Source organism: Bombus affinis, chromosome 8, assembly GCF_024516045.1.
Source record: "Bombus affinis isolate iyBomAffi1 chromosome 8, iyBomAffi1.2, whole genome shotgun sequence".
NCBI lineage: Eukaryota > Metazoa > Arthropoda > Insecta > Hymenoptera > Apidae > Bombus > Bombus affinis.
This window is the reverse complement of record NC_066351.1, coordinates 12161489-12181461: the sequence shown is the minus strand read 5'-3', so window position 1 is coordinate 12181461 and position 19973 is coordinate 12161489. Positions and strand designations below refer to the sequence as shown.

General features: G+C 48.2%; 1 protein-coding gene across 1 annotated transcript in view; it reads right to left on the bottom strand.

Annotated features, from left to right (window-relative positions):
• Positions 1–19973, bottom strand: part of LOC126919305 (hemicentin-1-like) — a 102091-nt gene that overhangs the window by 2643 nt on the left and 79475 nt on the right. The window contains exons 3-12 of the mRNA XM_050728302.1: positions 17442–17625; positions 16543–16678; positions 13767–13975; positions 7026–7295; positions 6383–6491; positions 5758–5944; positions 4702–4840; positions 3980–4167; positions 3579–3712; positions 3008–3242 (exon numbers count right to left, since the gene is read on the bottom strand). Of these exons, the coding sequence (XP_050584259.1) occupies positions 3008–3242; positions 3579–3712; positions 3980–4167; positions 4702–4840; positions 5758–5944; positions 6383–6491; positions 7026–7295; positions 13767–13975; positions 16543–16678; positions 17442–17625 (1791 nt within the window). The remainder of the gene's footprint in view (positions 1–3007; positions 3243–3578; positions 3713–3979; positions 4168–4701; positions 4841–5757; positions 5945–6382; positions 6492–7025; positions 7296–13766; positions 13976–16542; positions 16679–17441; positions 17626–19973) is intronic.

The following is a 19973-nucleotide window of genomic DNA, read 5'->3' as shown; positions in this document are numbered from 1 at the left end:
AAGTTCACCGACGGCGATGACAGTCTCGAAACGCAAGCAGCGAGGCTAATTAATGGTTACAATGATCCTGTGCTAACGATGACAATGACGTGTTGCGATCAGACGAAGCGCGAATGTGACGAGGAGAGGGAGAGCAAGAGAGAGAGAGAGAGAGGGAGGGAGAAGAAACGTCGTCTCAACGAAGGTAAGTAAAAGATATGTACACAGAAATGTCAGCATGCACGCGGAATTTGCGAGGTCGTAACATGCTCGGTAATAATCGTCGTCGAACGCAAATCAAGGGGAAATCCCTTCGAACGATTAAATTACATCGTAAATAACGTTCGTTTGGTAGAGATAGCGCCCACGTTGCGCCTTTTCACGGATCGGTTTAAGTAAAATAGCAACATGCTCTCTTGTCTATCGATTTTCGGAGAAACCAGTTAAGCGTGTGTACAAGACGGAACATAACGTTATCGAGCCGCGGAATTGTTCTGAATAATCGTAAACTTCGATTAGTAATTAGCATTACTGTAACCTATCCCAATCGTTCGAAGGGGTAATTCTCAGTAATCGCTGATACGCTTATTCGAAGTTGGATTATTTAAACGAATAGATCGGTAATCGAACATGCGATTATCCGTGGCTTTTAATTACATTGGCGGATGCTCGCCGTCCGGTTATTATAATAACAATAAATCTGTCGGTAATGAGATTTATCGTAAGTAATTATCTTCACAACCATCTATATATATATATATAAATTTTCGAAGTCTCCTTGATACCTCGATATACAGTGAACAGGCAATGATTCAGCCGATGGTATACGTATATATACTGTTTTTTAAAATAAGAGTCAGTCTTTCGTTTAGAAACGACAACGCCGACAAACGCGCGCTCGTCCTGGAAATAGTGCTGTTTGGATGCAAGAACGAAACGAAAGCAATAGGAAAGATGCAAGCCGGATGGACCAAATCAAACTCCTAACCCAATCTCGTTCTTCACGGTACAACAGTCGCTTCTCTTATAACGCGCGACCAATTTCTGATTTCTGTCGAGTAATACAGAGACAACATTCAAAATTCTAATACTTAATTTACCAGCTGTATGTTTTCCACGCGATGCCCCGCGGAAGTGGGTCAGATTATATCATCGAAATGGCTCGAGAGAAAAGTTAAATTAGGATTCGTTTCCTTTTTGCGGCCGACCTGCAACATTCGTTTCTACTTGCCGTTACTTCCAAGACACGGTCTGACCTCCGTAGCACGAATCGTATAGAAAACGTTCGTGAACCGATTATTCTTTCGATTGTTCACCGTTAATTAACAAGGAAAGGATCTTCTAGTAGTCGGACTGATTTGAGAAAGTGGCAGTCGCGTTAAAGCAAAAGTGGCTGCAACCGCTACTTGCGTACACGTATCTAAATGACGTTACCTACGACCTACAAGGACGTTGCGGTAATTGGCAGAGGGATACCGCGATGTCTAGATGCAACCAAATGCATGCGTAATGTACCCTACTGGCCGCATAAATCACTCAAACGACTATCTCGATCGGGGTAGGGACAGCGGCTAGTGGTCAATACTTGTGCAGGTCTATATTGTCAACGTGGCGTTATTGCGATACGAGACGGAAAATATGACATACTTTCGACGTGTATGTGTATATACAAGTTTACACGACGATGGTCGGTAATTGTATAATATATGTATCATTTTTGTAAAGCGTTACACCATGTCTCGTGCATAGCGGATGCATGCGTATCCTTTGAGATCGTTCCTTTTTCGTTCATACGTCGACGGAATTTGAACGAGCGAACTCCCGATAGAATGGTATCTAACGAGAAAACACAACGCGATCGACGATATCGTAAAAATAGTTGAAATGAAATCATCGCGATCTGATACCAGCTACTTTTATTCGTTGGCGTTATGGGACGCGAGAGTCGAGCATGTGTATTTGTAATACTCTCGCCGTAAATACTCTCGATATATCATTTTAGCGCGATGCTTTCGACTATCGTGAGATCGTTCTAAGGTAAATGCGAACACGAGAAAGGACGAGACGAAGACTGCAAAATGCTCAGTCAAGACCAAGACATACAACGATGTAAAAATTTCTTGGTTAGCCGTTAGACCGATGGATTCTCTCGTGCCAGACGAAATTGTACGTCTTGCGGGCCTTCAAGTCATGCGTAAATATCTGAAAGGTGTAACGGATGCTAAACTCTCGAATATGAAACTCTTGTGTTACAACCAACGATAAAACGCTGAAAGATCTTTGATCTTTCTCGAAGCTTTAAACTCCTGACAAAAAAAAGAAAAGAAAAAAAAAAAAGAAAAAAGAAGAGAAGGGATCGTGCTTGGTATCCTGCATCGAACGAGATGATACGGTAATGTTGAAAACCGAGGCAACTTGAATGCAGCCACGGACCGAATGCTTCTACGCGTTGTTTTTCGCGTACGTTAGCTCACTCTCGTTTCTCGAGTTTTCGCGGGAGCAAAAAAATTTCACTTTTAACGTGTACCTTTGCACGGCTGCAATGGACCGAACGCAACGCTCATCGGATAAAAATCCAAAGGGAATTTCGTTCCGTTGCTTATTTTTTCCCCGAGTTGGCGATTTAAATAGATAAATAAAACAAAAAAAGAGAGAGAAAGGAAACGTGGGAAGATTCCAGGAAAAATCAAGAGCGGCAAGATCGATGGAAAAACTTGACTAGGTGCTGCTGGGAATGGAAAATTAAAATGAGCTGCCCGGGGGATGGTGTTGCGTCGTGTACGTTTCCGTTAGCAGAGATTCGCTCGAAAAATGAGCAAGAAAAGCACAGTGTCTAGGGAAGTTGTGCTGTGCGTATTGTGTACCGTTCGTGCATTCGTTCAGCTATACGAAGGGAGAGAGAGACAGTCAGGTCTAAGGGAAAAGGGAATAAAACAACGTTTTGCGGGATGTCGCTCAGCGACATCGTCACTCTACTCTGTGAGAATAGTTTTTGTTTCTTGTCTCTCTGTCTATCAACTTATCTGACCTGAAGCGTATACTGTGGTCCGTGAGGCTGTCCGTGGTGATGATGATGATGCCTCTGATAATGTTGCTGTTGGTGCGGTGGATCGTGTTGATAACACTCTTGCTGATACTGTTGCGACGGAACAGGTTTCAAAACGTGGTTCGGTCGTTTCTCGGACGCGTACTGCTGGCTGTTGCGTTCCATCGTGTCCACGGCTAAGCGAGGATCCTCTATCATCGTGTTCGAAGCCTTCGTGCTGAAACAGGCCACCACTGTCTGCTTCGCTCTCCACCGTCGCTGCTTTAGCTTCCCAGCTTTCTCGCTTTCGCGTAACCCCTCGATTCGATCGGTTGATAAGCATATCGCGTTGGATCGTGTAAGATCGCGTAAAATCGCTCAGAGACGAATTAACGTCGGTTCGCGACGCCAGCAATTAAGCCAACCGAGGGAAATAGCGCGTCGAATAATTCATTAACGCGCGCGTGCTCCGCGAGGATGTGTCTCCTTGAAAAGAGTTCTCTAGGTTTTCCATGTAAATTGCTTCGACGTTTATTCGTGCAAATCACCAGGGGACGCAATATCGTGTGCTTACCAATGCACTTGCTGCAGCGCAGGCACCGTATTTCTGGCCACGCAGCATCTATCCGAGCGTAGGAAACAAACGAATCCCATTACCAGCACCGAGAGCACCGTAAACCCAGCGACAGCGCCGATAACGAGTGGAATCTGTAACAAATACGCGGCAGGAAAAAAAGAGCTTTTTTCTGGAACCCAGAAAACATTGTTTCGAGCGCGCGTTCTAGCGAGCACGCGTGTACAGAATATATATGTTCCCGGCTATTTTAATTTAAATACCAACAGACTCTGTTCAATTATTTAATTAGGCCATCTGTTCTCGCAAGTTGAGAGATAAATACAGGCGAGAACGTTCGCTCGAAACGCGTCGGCTAGTCGGTTTCTTCTTTCACGTCGAATAGATATCCTTATAATTACCTGTCCTGGTTCGTCGACTTTCAACATCAGGGCTCGGCGATCGCTTCCACGATCGTTCTCCACGATTACGTGGTACAGTCTCTGATCCTCCTTCACCGTGCTAGTCAGTTCTAAGACGGCAATATAACAATCCTCGACCGCTAACGGTTCTAGATCCAGCGCCCGATATCGTGATTCCAGAACTTCACCTGCAAACATTTGCCGGGTAATTAGATCCGATAGCGTTATCGTTATAATCGTAAAAGTTCGATCAACGTAAGATCATGGGCCGCTGAAACGAGATGAATTGTATGGGAAACAACGAAAAGGGAAGAAACGAAAAGAGAAAGAAAAAACGAACGGAAAATACGAAAATGCAAACTCGTTCTACTTAAACAACGGCCGATAAGAAGTGTGAACTAACGCGTGGAAAGGGTCGAAGCATAGGGTGATCTCGAGAATGGAGAGACGATCGAACGTGGGGAATCTGGTGAAGGATCGAAGGCTTGTCGTGGAAGTTGGAGGTTCGGCTCGTTGAGGAGGACGCGAGAAAAAGGCGGGTAATTAAAGAGGAGCTTGCGGCTAAAGGGATGCTCGAATTAATTAATCGCGAGTATACCACTTTTCAGTAATAAGGAGTGCCAATTAGTGAGAAGAGACGTACGTAAAAAAAAAAAAAAAAACTGAAAGAGCAAACCAAAGACTCGAATACTTTTGGTGGTAGAGCTAGGAAGCAGTCTAACCGGCGTGGAGTCTGGTGCTGCCCCATTCCCAAGCCACGAGCCGGGGCTTCGGGTCGGAACACAGTCTGATCTCTAATTTCGCTGGGCTCCCTTCGGTCGTTGCCACGACAAACTTCTCCGTGATGGCCGGTTTCACCACCTGCGACACACGTTAAGCAACTCCTTCTACCCTACTTTTCTCAATGTTCTTCCATCGTCTTTGTCCTCTATCGCGTTCTCGCTGCTCTACTTTCCACCTACACGCCGTTTTAATGAACACGAAAGTTTACGAGTGCACGAGTCCGGTTACTGGCAAGGAACCGTCGATAATTGACTTTCGTTTCCCTCTTTTCTTTTTTTTTATCTTCCAAACGATTGTCATTTGACGAACATTTCGCGGTTAGCGTTCTCGCGCAAGAGTGAAATATTTCGCGTCGATTGCACGGAATATTCGGGGGTCACAAGTGGTGCGCGGATCATGGAACACAAAACGTAGCGGCGCGTATGAAACCAGTGTAACTGCAATCAACCGACGAATGTATCGTGAAAATGACGTTTTGCTCCACCCCCGTATATGCACGTGCGTACGTATATTTTTCCACTTCCTCGTCCCCTGTACACGAGCTCGGGATAAATACGAATCTGCCGTTCCATATTTAAATATGTCAGAGCGGGGGGTGTAGTCGCGGGTTTGCGTCAACAGATCGACGAGCACGTAGAGCGAACAAACATAATTTTGTTAATTAATCGCAGATAGCAATCGTTTGTTTTCCGATCGCATTGATTTCGTAATAAAAGCGTAGAACGGACAATGCATAATCGCAGCGCGTTAAAAATCGCTTAACTTCCGCGTTTCTCTTCTCCGACGTGCATCGTGTGTCTCGCGGATCGATTCAATTTTAACTCGACCATCGTCCTTTTCCGCTCGATTTTCCCTCGAACCGAGTTTTTCTAGCTAATCCGCCCGTAATAATTCGCAGTCCAATTGCATCGTTTCAACGCTGCGTCGTCCTTTCGAGAACGCGTACAAGGCAGGGGATAACGTACTATACGTAACGAGTTTGATTTGCGTCTTACCCTGGGCGCGCCGACCACTTGCAGAGATACAGGATCGCTTTTAACTTCTCTGACGTTGCCATTGATCTTGTTCGAGGCGAGACATATGTATTGACCCTGTTGCTCGTACGTCACGTTCGTCAGGATCAATCGCTGTCCGGTACCGCATTCCAATGGCATCCGGCCATCGGTGAAGATCTGGGCCCATCTGGAGCGGAGTTGAAAAAGCCATTGTCGCATTTCAGTTCGACACGTTCACCCATTGCTCTTTCGCTACTGTATAACTACCGCGTGCAACGACGTTTACCATTGCACTAGCGGGAACCATTTCAACCACGTGATTCGGGACGCTCGTAAATACGGATAACGTCCGTGGCACGTGGCGAACGTAAAGGTGCAACAAGTATGCAAACAAACGAAGATTATGACAAGCACGCGTTTACAGAACAAATAAGATAAAATGGTAAATTATACATAGCTTATAGCGAGTCCATTTTCAGGGTGATTGATGGCGTGTTGGCGTGCAAACTAAAGATTCAAAGGTGAAAGTGAAGCGGCAAAAGCTGGAGGATAAGAAAAGAAAATGATTGGAACGAGAAGAAAGAAAAAGAATACGAGGGTTGGAAGCAGTCGACGAATAGGTCACCTGTATTCAGCCGGTGGCATCGCGTCAGCGTTGCACTCGAACGAGGCTCCGGAAAAAAGTAACGCTGTAGTCAGCCGATCCGGGCCCACTGAGCTGATCGTCGGCGGATCTGCGTGAAAACCAGACGGTTCTCTAGCTCTATCGATCGCGTTCGTCGATATCCGGAATAAGCGTTGGAATGTTCGCTAACCGTGTTCGCGTGAACCGAGTGCCGACGATGATCGCGTTTAACGGTTCTCGTTTTACTAATTCTTGACCGCGATAGCTGCTTGGGAAAGTTTGTATAGCGCGAGGAGCCGAAACTGTTGAAAACAACCTGAAAGCCGGCAAGTATCTCGCTGCTCTAACGCAAATACCGTCTCGAAACTATTCAGCGAGCCACTTGCGAACGCGTTTCGACGCTTCGATGATTATCGTGTCCCGGGGTCGATCGTCTTTGCGGTCGGGTCGCGTTATCGAGCCATAATCGAGCACCGGCCGCAGATTCTAACGCTATTTTTATTCACAAAGCGGCTGAAAGTATACGGCCGCTTACAAGCCTGTCTCGAGTATAGAAGGGTTAATCGCTGATACTTTGAGAACGATTGGCAGACCTCGAGTAGCAGGAAGCTTGGAAAGTGGAAACGAGGCCGACGACACTTACAGTTGACGGACACTTGAACGGACACAGGGCTGCTTTCACCCTCGGTATTGGCCGCTTCGCAGATATAGACGGCCGCGTGATTCCTATAGATGGGCGAGAATAGCAGCGTTTCCCCGATACTCGCCACTTCGGCCACTCCTGGGCTCTTCGTTCTCCTCCAGAGGATCGAGGCTGGGGGATTCGCGTCGGCTAGACATCGAATCTCCAACTGATCACGACCTTCTTCCAGTTGCCCGGTCGGCACACCGACCAGTCTCGTCTCGGGCGCGTCTGAAACATTTTCATTTCGTCCGATCCTGTTACGCCGCGCCTTCAAACAAGCGAAATTTTAATTATACTTGCGCGGTTACACGTTCGTCGCCTAACGGCCTAGGGTGAGGAAATGAATTTTCTCCTTAAAGAAAGGAAAGAAAAACTGTCGGTGGTTGGGGCAGGGCGGTTGATTCGATGGAGAAGAGAGGAGAGTTTAATTGAAATCGCGGACGAGAATTGCTATCAGAGCTTTAATCATAGCGCGCCGGCTCGCGGAACACGACGGAAAAATAAACACCGGTTGCGAGAGTAAACGCTGGTTGCAGTAGCAAGTTTTCAGATTCAATCCTTCGTTAATGAGCGCGTAATTAAAAGTGGATCCGGATCGTATCATCTGAAAGAAGCGGCACATGGAGTCGAAGGGTTGGCCCGACGACTGCTACGTGTCGACCGCCCGTTCGATCAGTTTATTCTCGCGTTCGATCCGAACAAAGATGTTTCTTTCTCGGTGTTCCTCCGGGCCGGTAGGAAAAAAGACAACACACGGAGAGAGCCCGATAATGGAATGGAAAACAATGGCACGCGAGCGAAACACCCAGAAAGAGAAAGAAAGAGAGAGGGAGAGAGAGAGAAAGGAAGAGCACGCATAGCTAACGTACAGACCTCGAAATAATGAATCAAAGTTGGACCAGTATCCCGCCGTTTCGTTATTCCTTGTCAGAAATAATTAGTTAGCCGCGGCTCACGAAAAATTCAATTACACCTGCGCGCAGTTAATCCTGCGGCTGTTTTCCAAACGGGAGAAACAGAGAAACTGGCTGAAACAGCACACTGGCTGATTCCGGTCTCTCTGGTTAATCGATGTGTGCGCGTCTCGTCCCAGCCTAGGAAAATTCTACCGGCCTTTTCCTTTGCCTCTACCGTTGCCCTCTTTCCCGTTTCGGTTTGAATCGACGTATTCGGATCGATCGACGGATCAATCCTTCGTCCGCGCGTAAAGAGAAAGGAAAACGAAGGGAAATTTAATTGGTCTCTTACGATAAAAGATGGCGAGGCAAAGCTTGTAACCGAGATGAAATAATGCATCGGTCGAAGCATCGAATGGATTTACTGGAAATCACGTTTCGATAAATGCAGTCTATCAAACTAGTCGGTACCGCACTCTCTCTCTCTCTCTATCTCTATCTCTATCTCTATCTCTATCTGTATTCGATTAACTTGCATTGAATTGACGCGTTACGTTGTATTTTTCAACGAAAGCAATTACGCGGTTGAAGGGATCGATCGACGGGGTTACGGTTGAAGGCCCGTCGAAGAATATCGCGAAAGGGAGGGTCGTTCGCTTTTCACCCTCGTTTGTCCGGTTTTGATCCCGACAAAGCTCTCGATTAAAGGCACTGGACGTGGAAAATAATTTACCGTGTTAATATACAATTACCCCCTCTTGGCTACCTACAGGCTCTTCCCGTTGATTTAAACCAATGAAACTGCGCAGCGGCCACCGGGAAACGTCACAAATGATGGTTAATTAATGTTGGAATACGGATCCAAATTGTATTAATTAATAATTTCAGTGCCGACCTATTTCCCCGAGGGCCAAAAATAACAAGCTCGTATTCAGACTTGGAAATACGATTACGCAACTCGCAAAGAGAAGCGGCTAAACCGGATAGACATAGCCCGTACAAACTCGTCTCCGACCTTCTCTTGCCTGTGTCTCGCGAGAACTCGGCTACACCGTAACTCGATTCTCCGATTAAGTGTTTCTTTTGTCGCGCAACTAACGAACATTCTACCTATTTCGGTTAGGATCGAACGATCCTTTCGCGCTTACTTAAACTTTCCATGAACCGTGACGATTTAGGAGACGATTTTCGATGGACAGCACGACGAACGGATCAGCGGCGGTTATTTAGAACGGCGAAAATCGATTTCGCGCTTGAAACGACGAGATTCGCGTCTCTACAAATCGTATTTCGAAGTGCAGCAACCTCCGTTGTAAAAGTAATGCCAGGCGAAGAAGCATCGGTGGTAGGCGCATGGTGACGCACGTTAACGTGGAATTTTTTTTGGAAGTCCCGTACTGTTCAGGTGTGAAGGCGGAACGTCCTGGGGAGATGTGGAAAATGAAAGAGCCGGTCGACGCGATGCTGTCGAATCGAATCGTCGTATAGGTAGAGTGCAGGTAGCTCGCGCAGCTGTTCATTTCACGTAACAATGATTTCGAAATACGCGCGAACGAACACTCGCTGACCCATTCACAATTTCCACTGCGTCCTCTCTTTGTTTGTTGCTCGCTCTGTCCACCCTTTCCCATTTTCCTTTCCCTCTCTCTGGCTCCCTTTCCCCTCTATTACCCTTTTTACCATGGCTGTCTGTGTTTTATAGGACACTGGTCTGCTGTGCGCGTGGTTGTGCACGCTAAAGGTGTCCCTCTGCCAGTGTGTGTCAAACCGGTCAACCCTATTTATTTGGTTGCACCGCGTGTTTCTCCGCGGAAAAGCCTGCACAGCTGTTTCGATCGACCAACCTATTTTCTTTTGTTTTTCTTTCACCTGTTCTCTGCAACTCTATTCCGCGCGTTTGTTCCGCATCGAGAGACGCAAATGTTAGCGAATGTTAGCCGCCGTGATTGGCATCCTCGAAAGCGTGGCTCGTCGTTGTCGTTTCAGTTCTTCCGGTCTCTCCTTTGACTCGACACCATCGACAACCTCTCGACGCTCGCCATCAACCGAGCGATTATATTTCTGCTTTCTTATGAATTTCTTTGCTCGTAAATTCGCCCCTCGCTGAAGATTCTAAGGACACAGTGTGGCGTTGTATTCTTCGCCGCGTATAGAGTGTCGATAGTCGAAGCCATAATGACCACGAAGCGAATCTGGTCGATCGGTCCTGTGTTTTCGATTATGAACGAGGAGCGCAGTGGAAATGGACGCGGAGGAAAAGCAACGGGAGGCGATCGATGGTGAAAAAAAAATTTGGCGTCCGGGCTTACCACGCGGCTGCCGTGCTACAACGCTGTGTTACGGTTGCAACCGTTTTGAAGTTTGCAGAAGACTGCGGGAAACACACCGGCCCGTCAGCTGTACATTGGAAAACTACGTGCCCGGTGCATAAATCGCGTCAGCCTCTCCTGGAGTTTTCAATAAATTCTGTAGCTCGGTATTCGTTTTCGAACAATGCTTCATGAATATTCGATCAGCATCGGTACCAGTAAATTACGAGCAAACGAGCGCAACGTTGATCGAAACAAATTCATTATCACGCTGGGGGAACGAAGCGGAGGGACGATAAATTTGCGAGCGCGCGACGAAAAATTTCCGATCGTTTTGTTCGTTCGCAGCGATTCGATTCGAAACATCGCGATGCGATATTTGGTCCCCTTTTATCTTTTATTCGTTTTCGAGGCACAAGGTTAGGATAAAGAACGTCGGAAGCGTTTTAGCTTTGTTTGCAAATTGTCCACCACGCAGCAAACGGTATCGCGGAAAAAGAGGAACTTTAACGTTTGTATTTACATTCACTTTGTTATTTTATCTTGGCTCCACCGGTAAATATATGCTTTTATCAATATTTAAATATTTGTCAGCGTGTCGGCGTTTTTCTCGTTTCGCGTGTACAGCCTGTTTTGTAGATGATACATCGGATAGAGGTTAATTAACGAATTCGCGTACGGTGGGTTAATTAGCGAGGGTCGGCGATGAAAAATTTTCTCCAAGGGGAAGCGGGTTGAAACGGAAATTTCTGTTTCGCGACACAAAAGCCGGCCGCTCGCGCGCCTCTGCTTTTTCACTCTCTTTGTTTTAACCCTTCCCACCTTTTGTTCGATCCAACGTCATCACCGTCTATAAAAACACACCCGTTTGAAGTTCACCTAAAGAACGACTGCCAGAAATACGCTTCAACGAATAACCGATTCTCGCGTCAGCCTGCCTTAGACGCGTTTGCTTTACATCTTCTTGACCGTTCGTCTCTCCCTTTGTCCAGAAAAATCCAATTATTCTTGTTACCGGGAAGTTGCTAATTCGACGAGCGTCGCGCGAAGCTCGTTGCCGCGCTTATCGATACGCAACGAATGCCACTTTGTTCGTCGTGTGTCTCCGTGCTATCGATTCGCGCGCTAAAAGTTCCAAAAGAGCGTACACGTATCGTATATACATTTGATAAAATTTTGACGAAAAAGCGTGCGTCCGAAATAGGCGGAAACGAGCGGATGTCGATCCGCTTTACATCGGTCGTGACCGATCGGTGAAAAGTGCATCAACGCACTGCAAGCTGTCGTTGTGGCAAAGTAAACGGTGCATCGGTCCTGGATTGAACAGCGCGGGAAGAGGACGATCAGGCGGGGCGAGGATAGCGAAACGCCCGGATGATTCGAAATTCCCGTGGGCGTTTCGATCGACGCGGCATGAACATGGAATATATCTGCGCTTTGAGGCGAACTTTTCAATTTGCCTCGGAAAGTCCCAGTCGGCTAATGCCCCTAATCAATATACGCGTCAAGCCGCCTCTGTGTCTCCATTTCTGCCCGGTAATACTCGTAAACCGCATCTCGCGCGTCTACTGTCGGCAGGATTCCCGTAGGAATCGCGGGCGAGGACTCAAGCTCCAACTCGATTTCACCCGGAACGAATTACTTGGCGTCGATGGGAGAGGGTCGAGAGTTTGAGTTTGGGGGTAGGACGGAATGGGCTGGGACGGAACCGATTAATAGAAGAAAAATTGCGATCGATTCGCAATTCGATTACGGATGACAGTTGGTCGCGGTTAAATTACAGATTGGGTATCGAGATAAAGAAGGGAGAAGAGGGTGACAGGCGGTGGATTGGTTATACTTTGCTATACGCGCGTTATTCGAGCGCCGATCGAGAAAGCCGACGATCGCTCGCCGTTGGCGAAACAGAAATCTCGATTATTAATATTTCCTTGGTTTCGTTTGTTCGATCGTTGCTCGCCCGAGGCTGATATTTCCCGGAGGCTACGAAAGCGCGTTGGAGGCATCGTTTCGGCCGGCCGAATCGATTCGCCGGCCATTAGTCATCGTTGTTCGTCGCGATGTTTCGTAAAAAACGATTCAAAATTGTTGGACGATGCAGCGGAGCTGGAATTGTCGATAAGGTCGAAAAGCAGGATGTCGAGGCGGCGCGTTTTGAGGGAGATTGATGAGGGTACCGCGGTTACCAGCGCCTGTGTACACAGTTAAATAGTTGGCTTGGTGCAGGTTCCTGCTCCGCTAGGGGTTGAGGTCAGCACACGCACTCTTCCTGTCGATCTCCCGTTAACAGCGATTTATTTGTCGCGCCCATGTTTTTTCACCTTGCTCCCTCGGCCAAATCGCTATCGGACGTCCTAACGTCATAACCAACTCTTTGAATAATCCTCGTTTCGCTCGATATCGATATCCTTCGTAATCGTCTTTGCGCGTAGCAAGCGTTTCTAGATAAGCGCAATTAATCAACGATACCGCACGTTATATCGCTTCCACCTTTGCTACGCGTAACGTTCCACCAACGTTACAACGACAGCGTGGTAATGGACTCTCGCGTACCAGCAGCTCGGCTAAAAGCAGAAAACGAGTGCTGATTAAAACGTTCAACGTACATGTGTACGCGGGATAGTCGGAAACCGGGATATCGAAGCGCGTCTGTTTGCGCGAATGCCGGAGAGGGCAATGTTTCATCAGGTGGCTAAAAGGAACCATTTTTTCCCCGCTTTTGTCTGTTCTGCGCGAGTCGAAGCATCGCTAGAATTTTAATTTCGCTCTTCGTCTTAGGTTTCCTCGGTGTGCGTCGGTTCACGGGAATGCATACAAATTCAACACGCCAGCCGAGCGCGATCGAACTTCCGTGGATATCTCGAAATTACTTGCGCGTCTTTCGACCGACGTGATTTCGCTGCATCGCGAAAAATTGTTTCCAACCGCGGAGATCTCGTTAAAAAAGTTGGCGGCTCGGTGGAAAGTTGGCTCGAGGGTCGCTTGATCCGCGAAGTATCTTCATCCTCGAGAGCCGGTCGGATAACGATGATTATTATTAAATATTAATCTCTTTGCTAATCCCTGTTATTAACGAGAGCGACCGGCACGTTATGGTAGGACTTATAATAAGGGTAACCTTTATGGCGAACCTAAATTCCGTTTATACTAAAATCATTAAGCTACGACGTCGCTGTAACTCGATATCGTTTGTTAAACTAGTTTCCGGAATTAATTTCCTCGATCTTAATCCGTTGCGCCCAGCCACGCTGCCCGCTGAAACGTTAAAATAAGACATTCTAGAAACAACATTTGTTCACAATATCGACTATGCGCCGATTAAAATTATTGCTCAGCTGTGCAATTGAACTTCGTTCCCTTCGTTCGAAAGAACGCGAGCCCGCAATCGTTGAACAGTTACGAGCGTAAATGTTTCTTAACTCGATAACTCGGGCAAATTTTTCCTCTTTAAATCTGTCTCAAGCGAATAACATAACGTAGGAAGGCATACTCACATCGAACGTCGAACCTGACTTCCGTGCTCGAGGACATGGTCGGGTTGTCGTAAGCTGGATGAATGGCGACGCATCGAATCGGTTGTCCGTAACGCGATCTTTCCGCCATGATCTCGCAGATGCTGTAGGTAGCCCAGGTGCGGGGGTTGTCTATCTCCGTGGAGTTTACCTGAGGCCTCAGAGTCCTCACCTCGGTCTCGCCCACGTACCTACGAACATTTCCCCCGAAAATTTGCATTTCCAATGGCTGTTTCGTAACAAGCCTGCACGGAATTAAATCTCACGGACACCAAGCCCTCCATCTCGCCGCGACCTTCTTCGCAGACTCGCACCGTGTTTCTCTTTTCCTTCGACATCGCCCTCCCTCTCTTTGCCCGGCCCTGTCTCTCCCGTCTTCTCGTTCTCCTGCTCCTTTTCCTCCTCTACGAAACCGAAGATCGAAGCAGGTAATCAGCCCGAGTTTGCCCCGCCATTCCGAAATCTCCGAGTATCTCGAGTCGCGAAGCAGAGATTTCATCGTTGGTGCGAACGGTGTATCTCTCGAGGAAAGCAGCGAGTTTCTAGCCTTTGCGTCGTCGCGAGAAACATCGATGGGGCGAAGAGGCGAGCGGGGAAACCCGATGATCGCCATAATTTCTCCTTTGACGCGGCAATTTACACGCGTCTTTGTAAAACGGCTGAATCTACTTAGTTCGGATTATTTATCGCGCTGATAGGACGCGGCGCACGCCGCTATGCTGCAGTTCCTCCGATAAATAACAACGCGAACGTATCCGTCGATACGTGGGCCGGCGGTGCATAGAAGGTGGACTGGAATTTCCGGCCAAGAAGAGGATACTCGAAGAGCTAGAGAAATGCAAGGTGCGCATACGTGTAACGTGTACAAAGTTGCCGGATTTGCATGTAAGAGAGAAAGAACGGGCATAATCAATTCTTCGGGTTAAAGTACGTTGGTTCATTCGATGGCACGAGTTGCATCCTTTTGACCGATCGTACCATTTTTCTTCCCTCCTACAAAAACATTTAAATATTCCCCGCGGAAAGAGTAGTACGTACTTCTCTGTTTATGAATTACCGTTTTCATAAAAACACGATGGAGGATTATAAACGCGACTTAGAGGTTCGATCGCTTTTCAGAGTCGTTTTTCTCGCGGACAAAGTACCCGACGAACGATTCGTTTCGTCGTTCCGATCGATCGCGGCAACCAGCGTCATCTAGAAAAAAGGAGCGCTCGTAAATTGTAAAGTCCTTTAAATTATAAGCTGCCGGAGTCTCTTACGAATTTATACCGATCGCGTTACATGGCTGCAAAGTCGATTCAGTAATCGCAAAGTCTACCAGAACTGTAAACGCAGGGTCCCTAAACTCGAAAACGATCGAATCGTTTTATGCATACACTTGGCGCCTGTCGATCAGTCTAATTTCAGCGAAAAAGGGCGAGGCGTTACAAGAAGAGAGAGAAAGAGAGAGAGAGAGAGACGCTTGTCGCATCATTGGCCCGAACTTGACTAGACCGACGTCGAAGTTGCCGCGTTCCTAGCCTGGTCTGGTAATTCGTCTACAAGTTAATCAACGTTTCTCGCGTAAGCTATCGCGTTTGCTAGAACCGTTGGTTTCGTTCGGTCGCGTGCTTTCTGTTGTTTCTACGCCTCTGGGGTGCAAGCAAACCCTGGTAGCCTCTTAACTTCGTCTAGATACCGGTCGGAATGGATCATGATTATTCATGGGCAACCGACCGAGCCGTGCCACCATCGGCAAGATCCACAGGGTGCATTACGGGCTGGGATGTTCGCACAGGGAAAACTAACTGGCTCCTCGAACAAATGAGACTGTGCATGTATCGGACGAGACTCGGTAGAGCACTGTCTCTCTCTCTCTCTCTTTCTCTCTCTCTCTCTATCTATCTATCTATCTCGAAATAATAGCTTCGGAACGAAGGACACTCTGCTCCGTTTCTTTTTACGATTGACAAAGTGACTTCGTTGCGACACGGGAATTCAATTTAAAAATTAGATTCGATCCTTTTCGCGTTTCTCTGTGCAGTTCCTGCCGGCTCGTACGGTCGCGACTCGGCCATTTAGTCCACCCCCCATAGTCGACGAGGCGCGCGTTCGTCTGAAGCGTCGGCAACTCGGAGCAATTACAACGGTAATCGTTCGATTACCGAGAAACGACATCCGTTTGCCGTGTCGACGGTGAGCAGCGCGTGAAAGATACGGCTGGAATTAAGTTGTCGAAAGTCCGCGAGGCGAAATCAACTGGGAGCCGGCGCGAGCTAATCGAATCAATCCCGAAAAGGAGCAGCGTTACTCGACGATGATTGAACGCGAGCACACCGTCTAGAAAGCGGCTGCAATCTAAAAGCATTCAAAGCTTCCTCTTGGAAACCAACGTTATTACTCGGATCCTTCCGGCACGAGCTACTACGTTTCAATTTCCTGCTTGACCTTTTGCCGATCTCTTTCATCTCGCTCGATTTGCGACAGACGGCTCCTCGAAATTCCCGTGGCGCGGATCGCTTCGTTTCGGCTCGGTCTGCTGTTGAAATTCGAACAAACACTGTGAGCGGCGGCCTCGAATCGAACGAAAACGGAGATCCAAAGATCGACAGTATATTCTCGTACATTGCGTTGGAATGGAATCGATGATCTTTCGGCTTCGAACGGATTCGAGGCAGCTGAAACGCGAGAATCGAGGAAGGAAAAAGACCGCGACGAGTAGAGGCTGGTGGAAGACGATAAGTAGTACGGAATCTACGGTGCAACAATTACGAACCATTTAATTAGAGGCGAAGGATTCCCATACCGGGCTCTGCAAGTGAGCGTAGCGATCTCACCTGCTCGGGCTGTCACGTTGCTGCCGGGTAGAATTAGACGATCCGCGTACTCTATCTGCGGTCGCTGAGGGCTGACTGCAATGAGAGAAAATTAGCAGAGGTTAATTTGGCCGTCGCGCGACTGGATATTCCGAGTCATGCGCTCTGACGTTTCTCTGGACGTCGGCCGTTATCGTTGCGTTATCATTTAATCGCTTCGTCGTTGATTACCCTTGTCAGATCTATCGATCGTTCGCCACGACTCTACGTACGCGCGTTCAACTGCCTTCCCACGATCGCGCGCGATAAACTTCGTTTTCTTGGAGAACGTCGCTCTTGACTTTGAAAATTAATCGGACATCTTTTCCATGGCTTCGATCCGGTGAACGCGAACACGCAAAGACGTAGGTAGTGGAAACGATAGACGAATTACGAATTAATGGAGCAACGCGAACCAGCTGCGTCGTAAAACGCCGCTTCTTACACGTACCTTGGCGAAGCTCGTAACGCGTGAGAAATAATAACGCTTTGATCGTCGATGGAATTTTCCGCGACGGCCCAGTTTCGCAACTTTGCCTTCGGCCTGGTATTGTCCTGCCGCGATACTGGCCTTCTGAACGAGTAACGCGTTAATTTCGTCACAATGGGAACAACGACGATGAAAATCGACGAACGTGGCATTGATGACCACGCTGGTTTCATCTACGGACTCTATACTCGGGACTCGAATAGAAACGGTGTGCGTGCAAGTGTGAGAATCCTGTTAATCCGCACGAAATGTTTCAACGCGTTGATCAACGATCGCAGCTTTTCGTAGGATCGAAGCAAACGCTGTTGTCGTTAAGCCGAAGATTTTTACCTCTGACGACCAGCCTCGCCAATTCGGATGCCAAAGCGTCCTGCGTTGTGAAATCGCTAGCTGTGACTTGACATTGCCAGAGACCGTCGTCGAACTCCAGAGTGGCGGATCTGACCCAGAGAGAGCAATCGCCGATGTCTGGCCGTCCTACCCACTCGTATTTCTTCAAGTGCATGCCTATCGGCTGAAACAATCGAGATTCGTCTTGAAATCGATCGGTCGACCGTCGTTGCCTCGATTCAACGATCATCTTATGTTGCGGCAGACTCGACTCGCGAATGGTAATCAGCTGGGAATATCTGAAATAGTTTCATGTTTACGAATGATCCGAAGACGAATCGTTAGCGAGTCGGACGGTACGTCGTAAGGCAGATGGGAAACGAATGCAAGGTAAAGAGAACCGAGTGGCATCGATAGATTCTATAGACAATGACCGGCGTATGTCAGCGTTTTGCGCGATCGTTTAATCGACGAACGAAGGGACTTGGTGGATCGCTCCTCGTTACCGGAATCCTCTCAAGCTCCGTCGCTGGTTTCGCCTCTCTCCCGTCGCATCATCCTCCGTTCCTGCTCGATTTCTAAGCGCGTTCCATCCGAAATGAATCATCGGCTTCCGGGTTCGAGGCTCTTCTCTTCTTTCGCGTAGATTAATTCGCTGCCTGGTAGGAAAGTGCGGCCTTAGCAAGTTTCGCAGTCATAATGTGACCGTAATTCAAGGATCGATTCTCCACCGGGGGTGCCCATATAATCTATCTGCTCGTTTTACTCGACCACCCTCTGCCTCCTGTTTTAAAGGACCGTTTTCACTCCCTAGCTCTCTCCAACGATGGCTTATCCAGGCCACAGTCACGCTCCCTGTACGTTATCTGTGTACCGTGTGAAACTGGATCGCGCCGCACGTCGGTTCAATTCTCTCCTGTTGGCCGGAAAAATCTCGTCGTTCGTCATTTAAGGCCATTAGCTGGTTAACGAGTTTTCGTAATCCCTGGCCGACTAGCCGTACCATGAAAATCCTTCTTGAGTTAACGCCAGCTTGCACCCCTCTGGGGAATTGCAAATTTTTTTGCTGCCCCATCGGCTGGGCTGTGTAAGTAATTTTCAGCGACGCCGTTTTTCCAGCGCGTGGCTGGCCGCGGTTTAGATTTGAACGTTCGCAACAACGTTAATCGTCGGGGGAACGACTCTTTCTTTGTTTAACGGTGAAAGTTTCTGGCAACTCGTAATTACTAGGAAACCTGTTCCGATTGGACGTGTCAACCGAGCAACGCGCAATTCCACGCGAAATACGAATCGCGCTCGCTGTTTCGCGTTTCTGCAAGGGGGAACGAAATTTTTGTTGGTCGCATCCGGAATTGCGTGCCGCGACTATATTAGTAATGAATACGACGCAGTTCCCGAGCAAGCGTGCAGTTTATCATTCAACGGCAGACACAATAATACAATGGGGATTCCTCTCGCGATGATTATTTGCGCATAGATGAAGGCGGAGGGCGGTGGCGCGCCCTCAGGACAAGAAGAATAATGAGTTGCCAGCGCGTTGACGTTTACCGTCCCGACGAAGCGACGCGTACGCAATTACACGGATATTAGCGTCTTACCCGCCCACACGGTGCTATTCGCTTTTTCCCCTTCGTCCTGCTTTTTCATCCGTCTTCGAGAGCACGAATTCGACTTAAACCGATATGCCCATCGCCTCGCAAGGTATCGCGCGATGCTTTTAAATCACGCAACATGCCCGCGACGAGAAGACCGATATCGCAGACGGCAGTGACGGAGGGCTCGACCGCCTTCGTGTCCGGACGTCGAAGGGTCGACGAAGAAGCAGGATCAGAGGGCGAATCAGCGACACATTCATTTAAAGGATTAAAAACCGCGCTCTTGCCGCCAATGTACGAGCGTTCACTTACTTAACCGGCAAGGGCCCTTATTCCCTTTTCTTGTTCCTCGGTCGGTTCACCGTCGACTCTGTCTTCGTCACATCCGACACCGGCCTGCCGCCTGCCACCTTTCCGCCTTTTCGTTTCTCTCGGCCTTCGTGACTATGTTCTCCGGAGAGGCCGCGACCAGCAATCAGCGTAATGCATCCGCAGACACGCCCCTCCTTCCCTCTGGCTCTCTCTCTCTCTCTCTCTATCCACACAATCGCGCGCCTACCCCACATCGACGAACACACATACCGATATCCAGACACGTGCACGTTCGTACACGTACGAATCCGCTCGGCGGAGAAGCAAACGGCCAGAGTACATACCCTCTGGGCCAAAGGCCCTGATAACACGAGCTTGAGTAATGCAGACGCAATGGCAATCTCTTGGAGAGCAACGAAATAGATCGCAGGACGTGGATCGATGCCGCGCGAAACCCGTGCTCTTTCTCCGAACGCTGTTACTCAACCCCTCCGCCGCATCCCCTGTTCTCCGCAAGAACCTCCTTTTCTCGAACCGCCTCCATTCCCTATCAGCTCATCCAGCGTCGCGTTGCGCTGTTTCTATCTACCTCCTCTTCTTCTACCTTCTATTTCTTCAGCTTTTT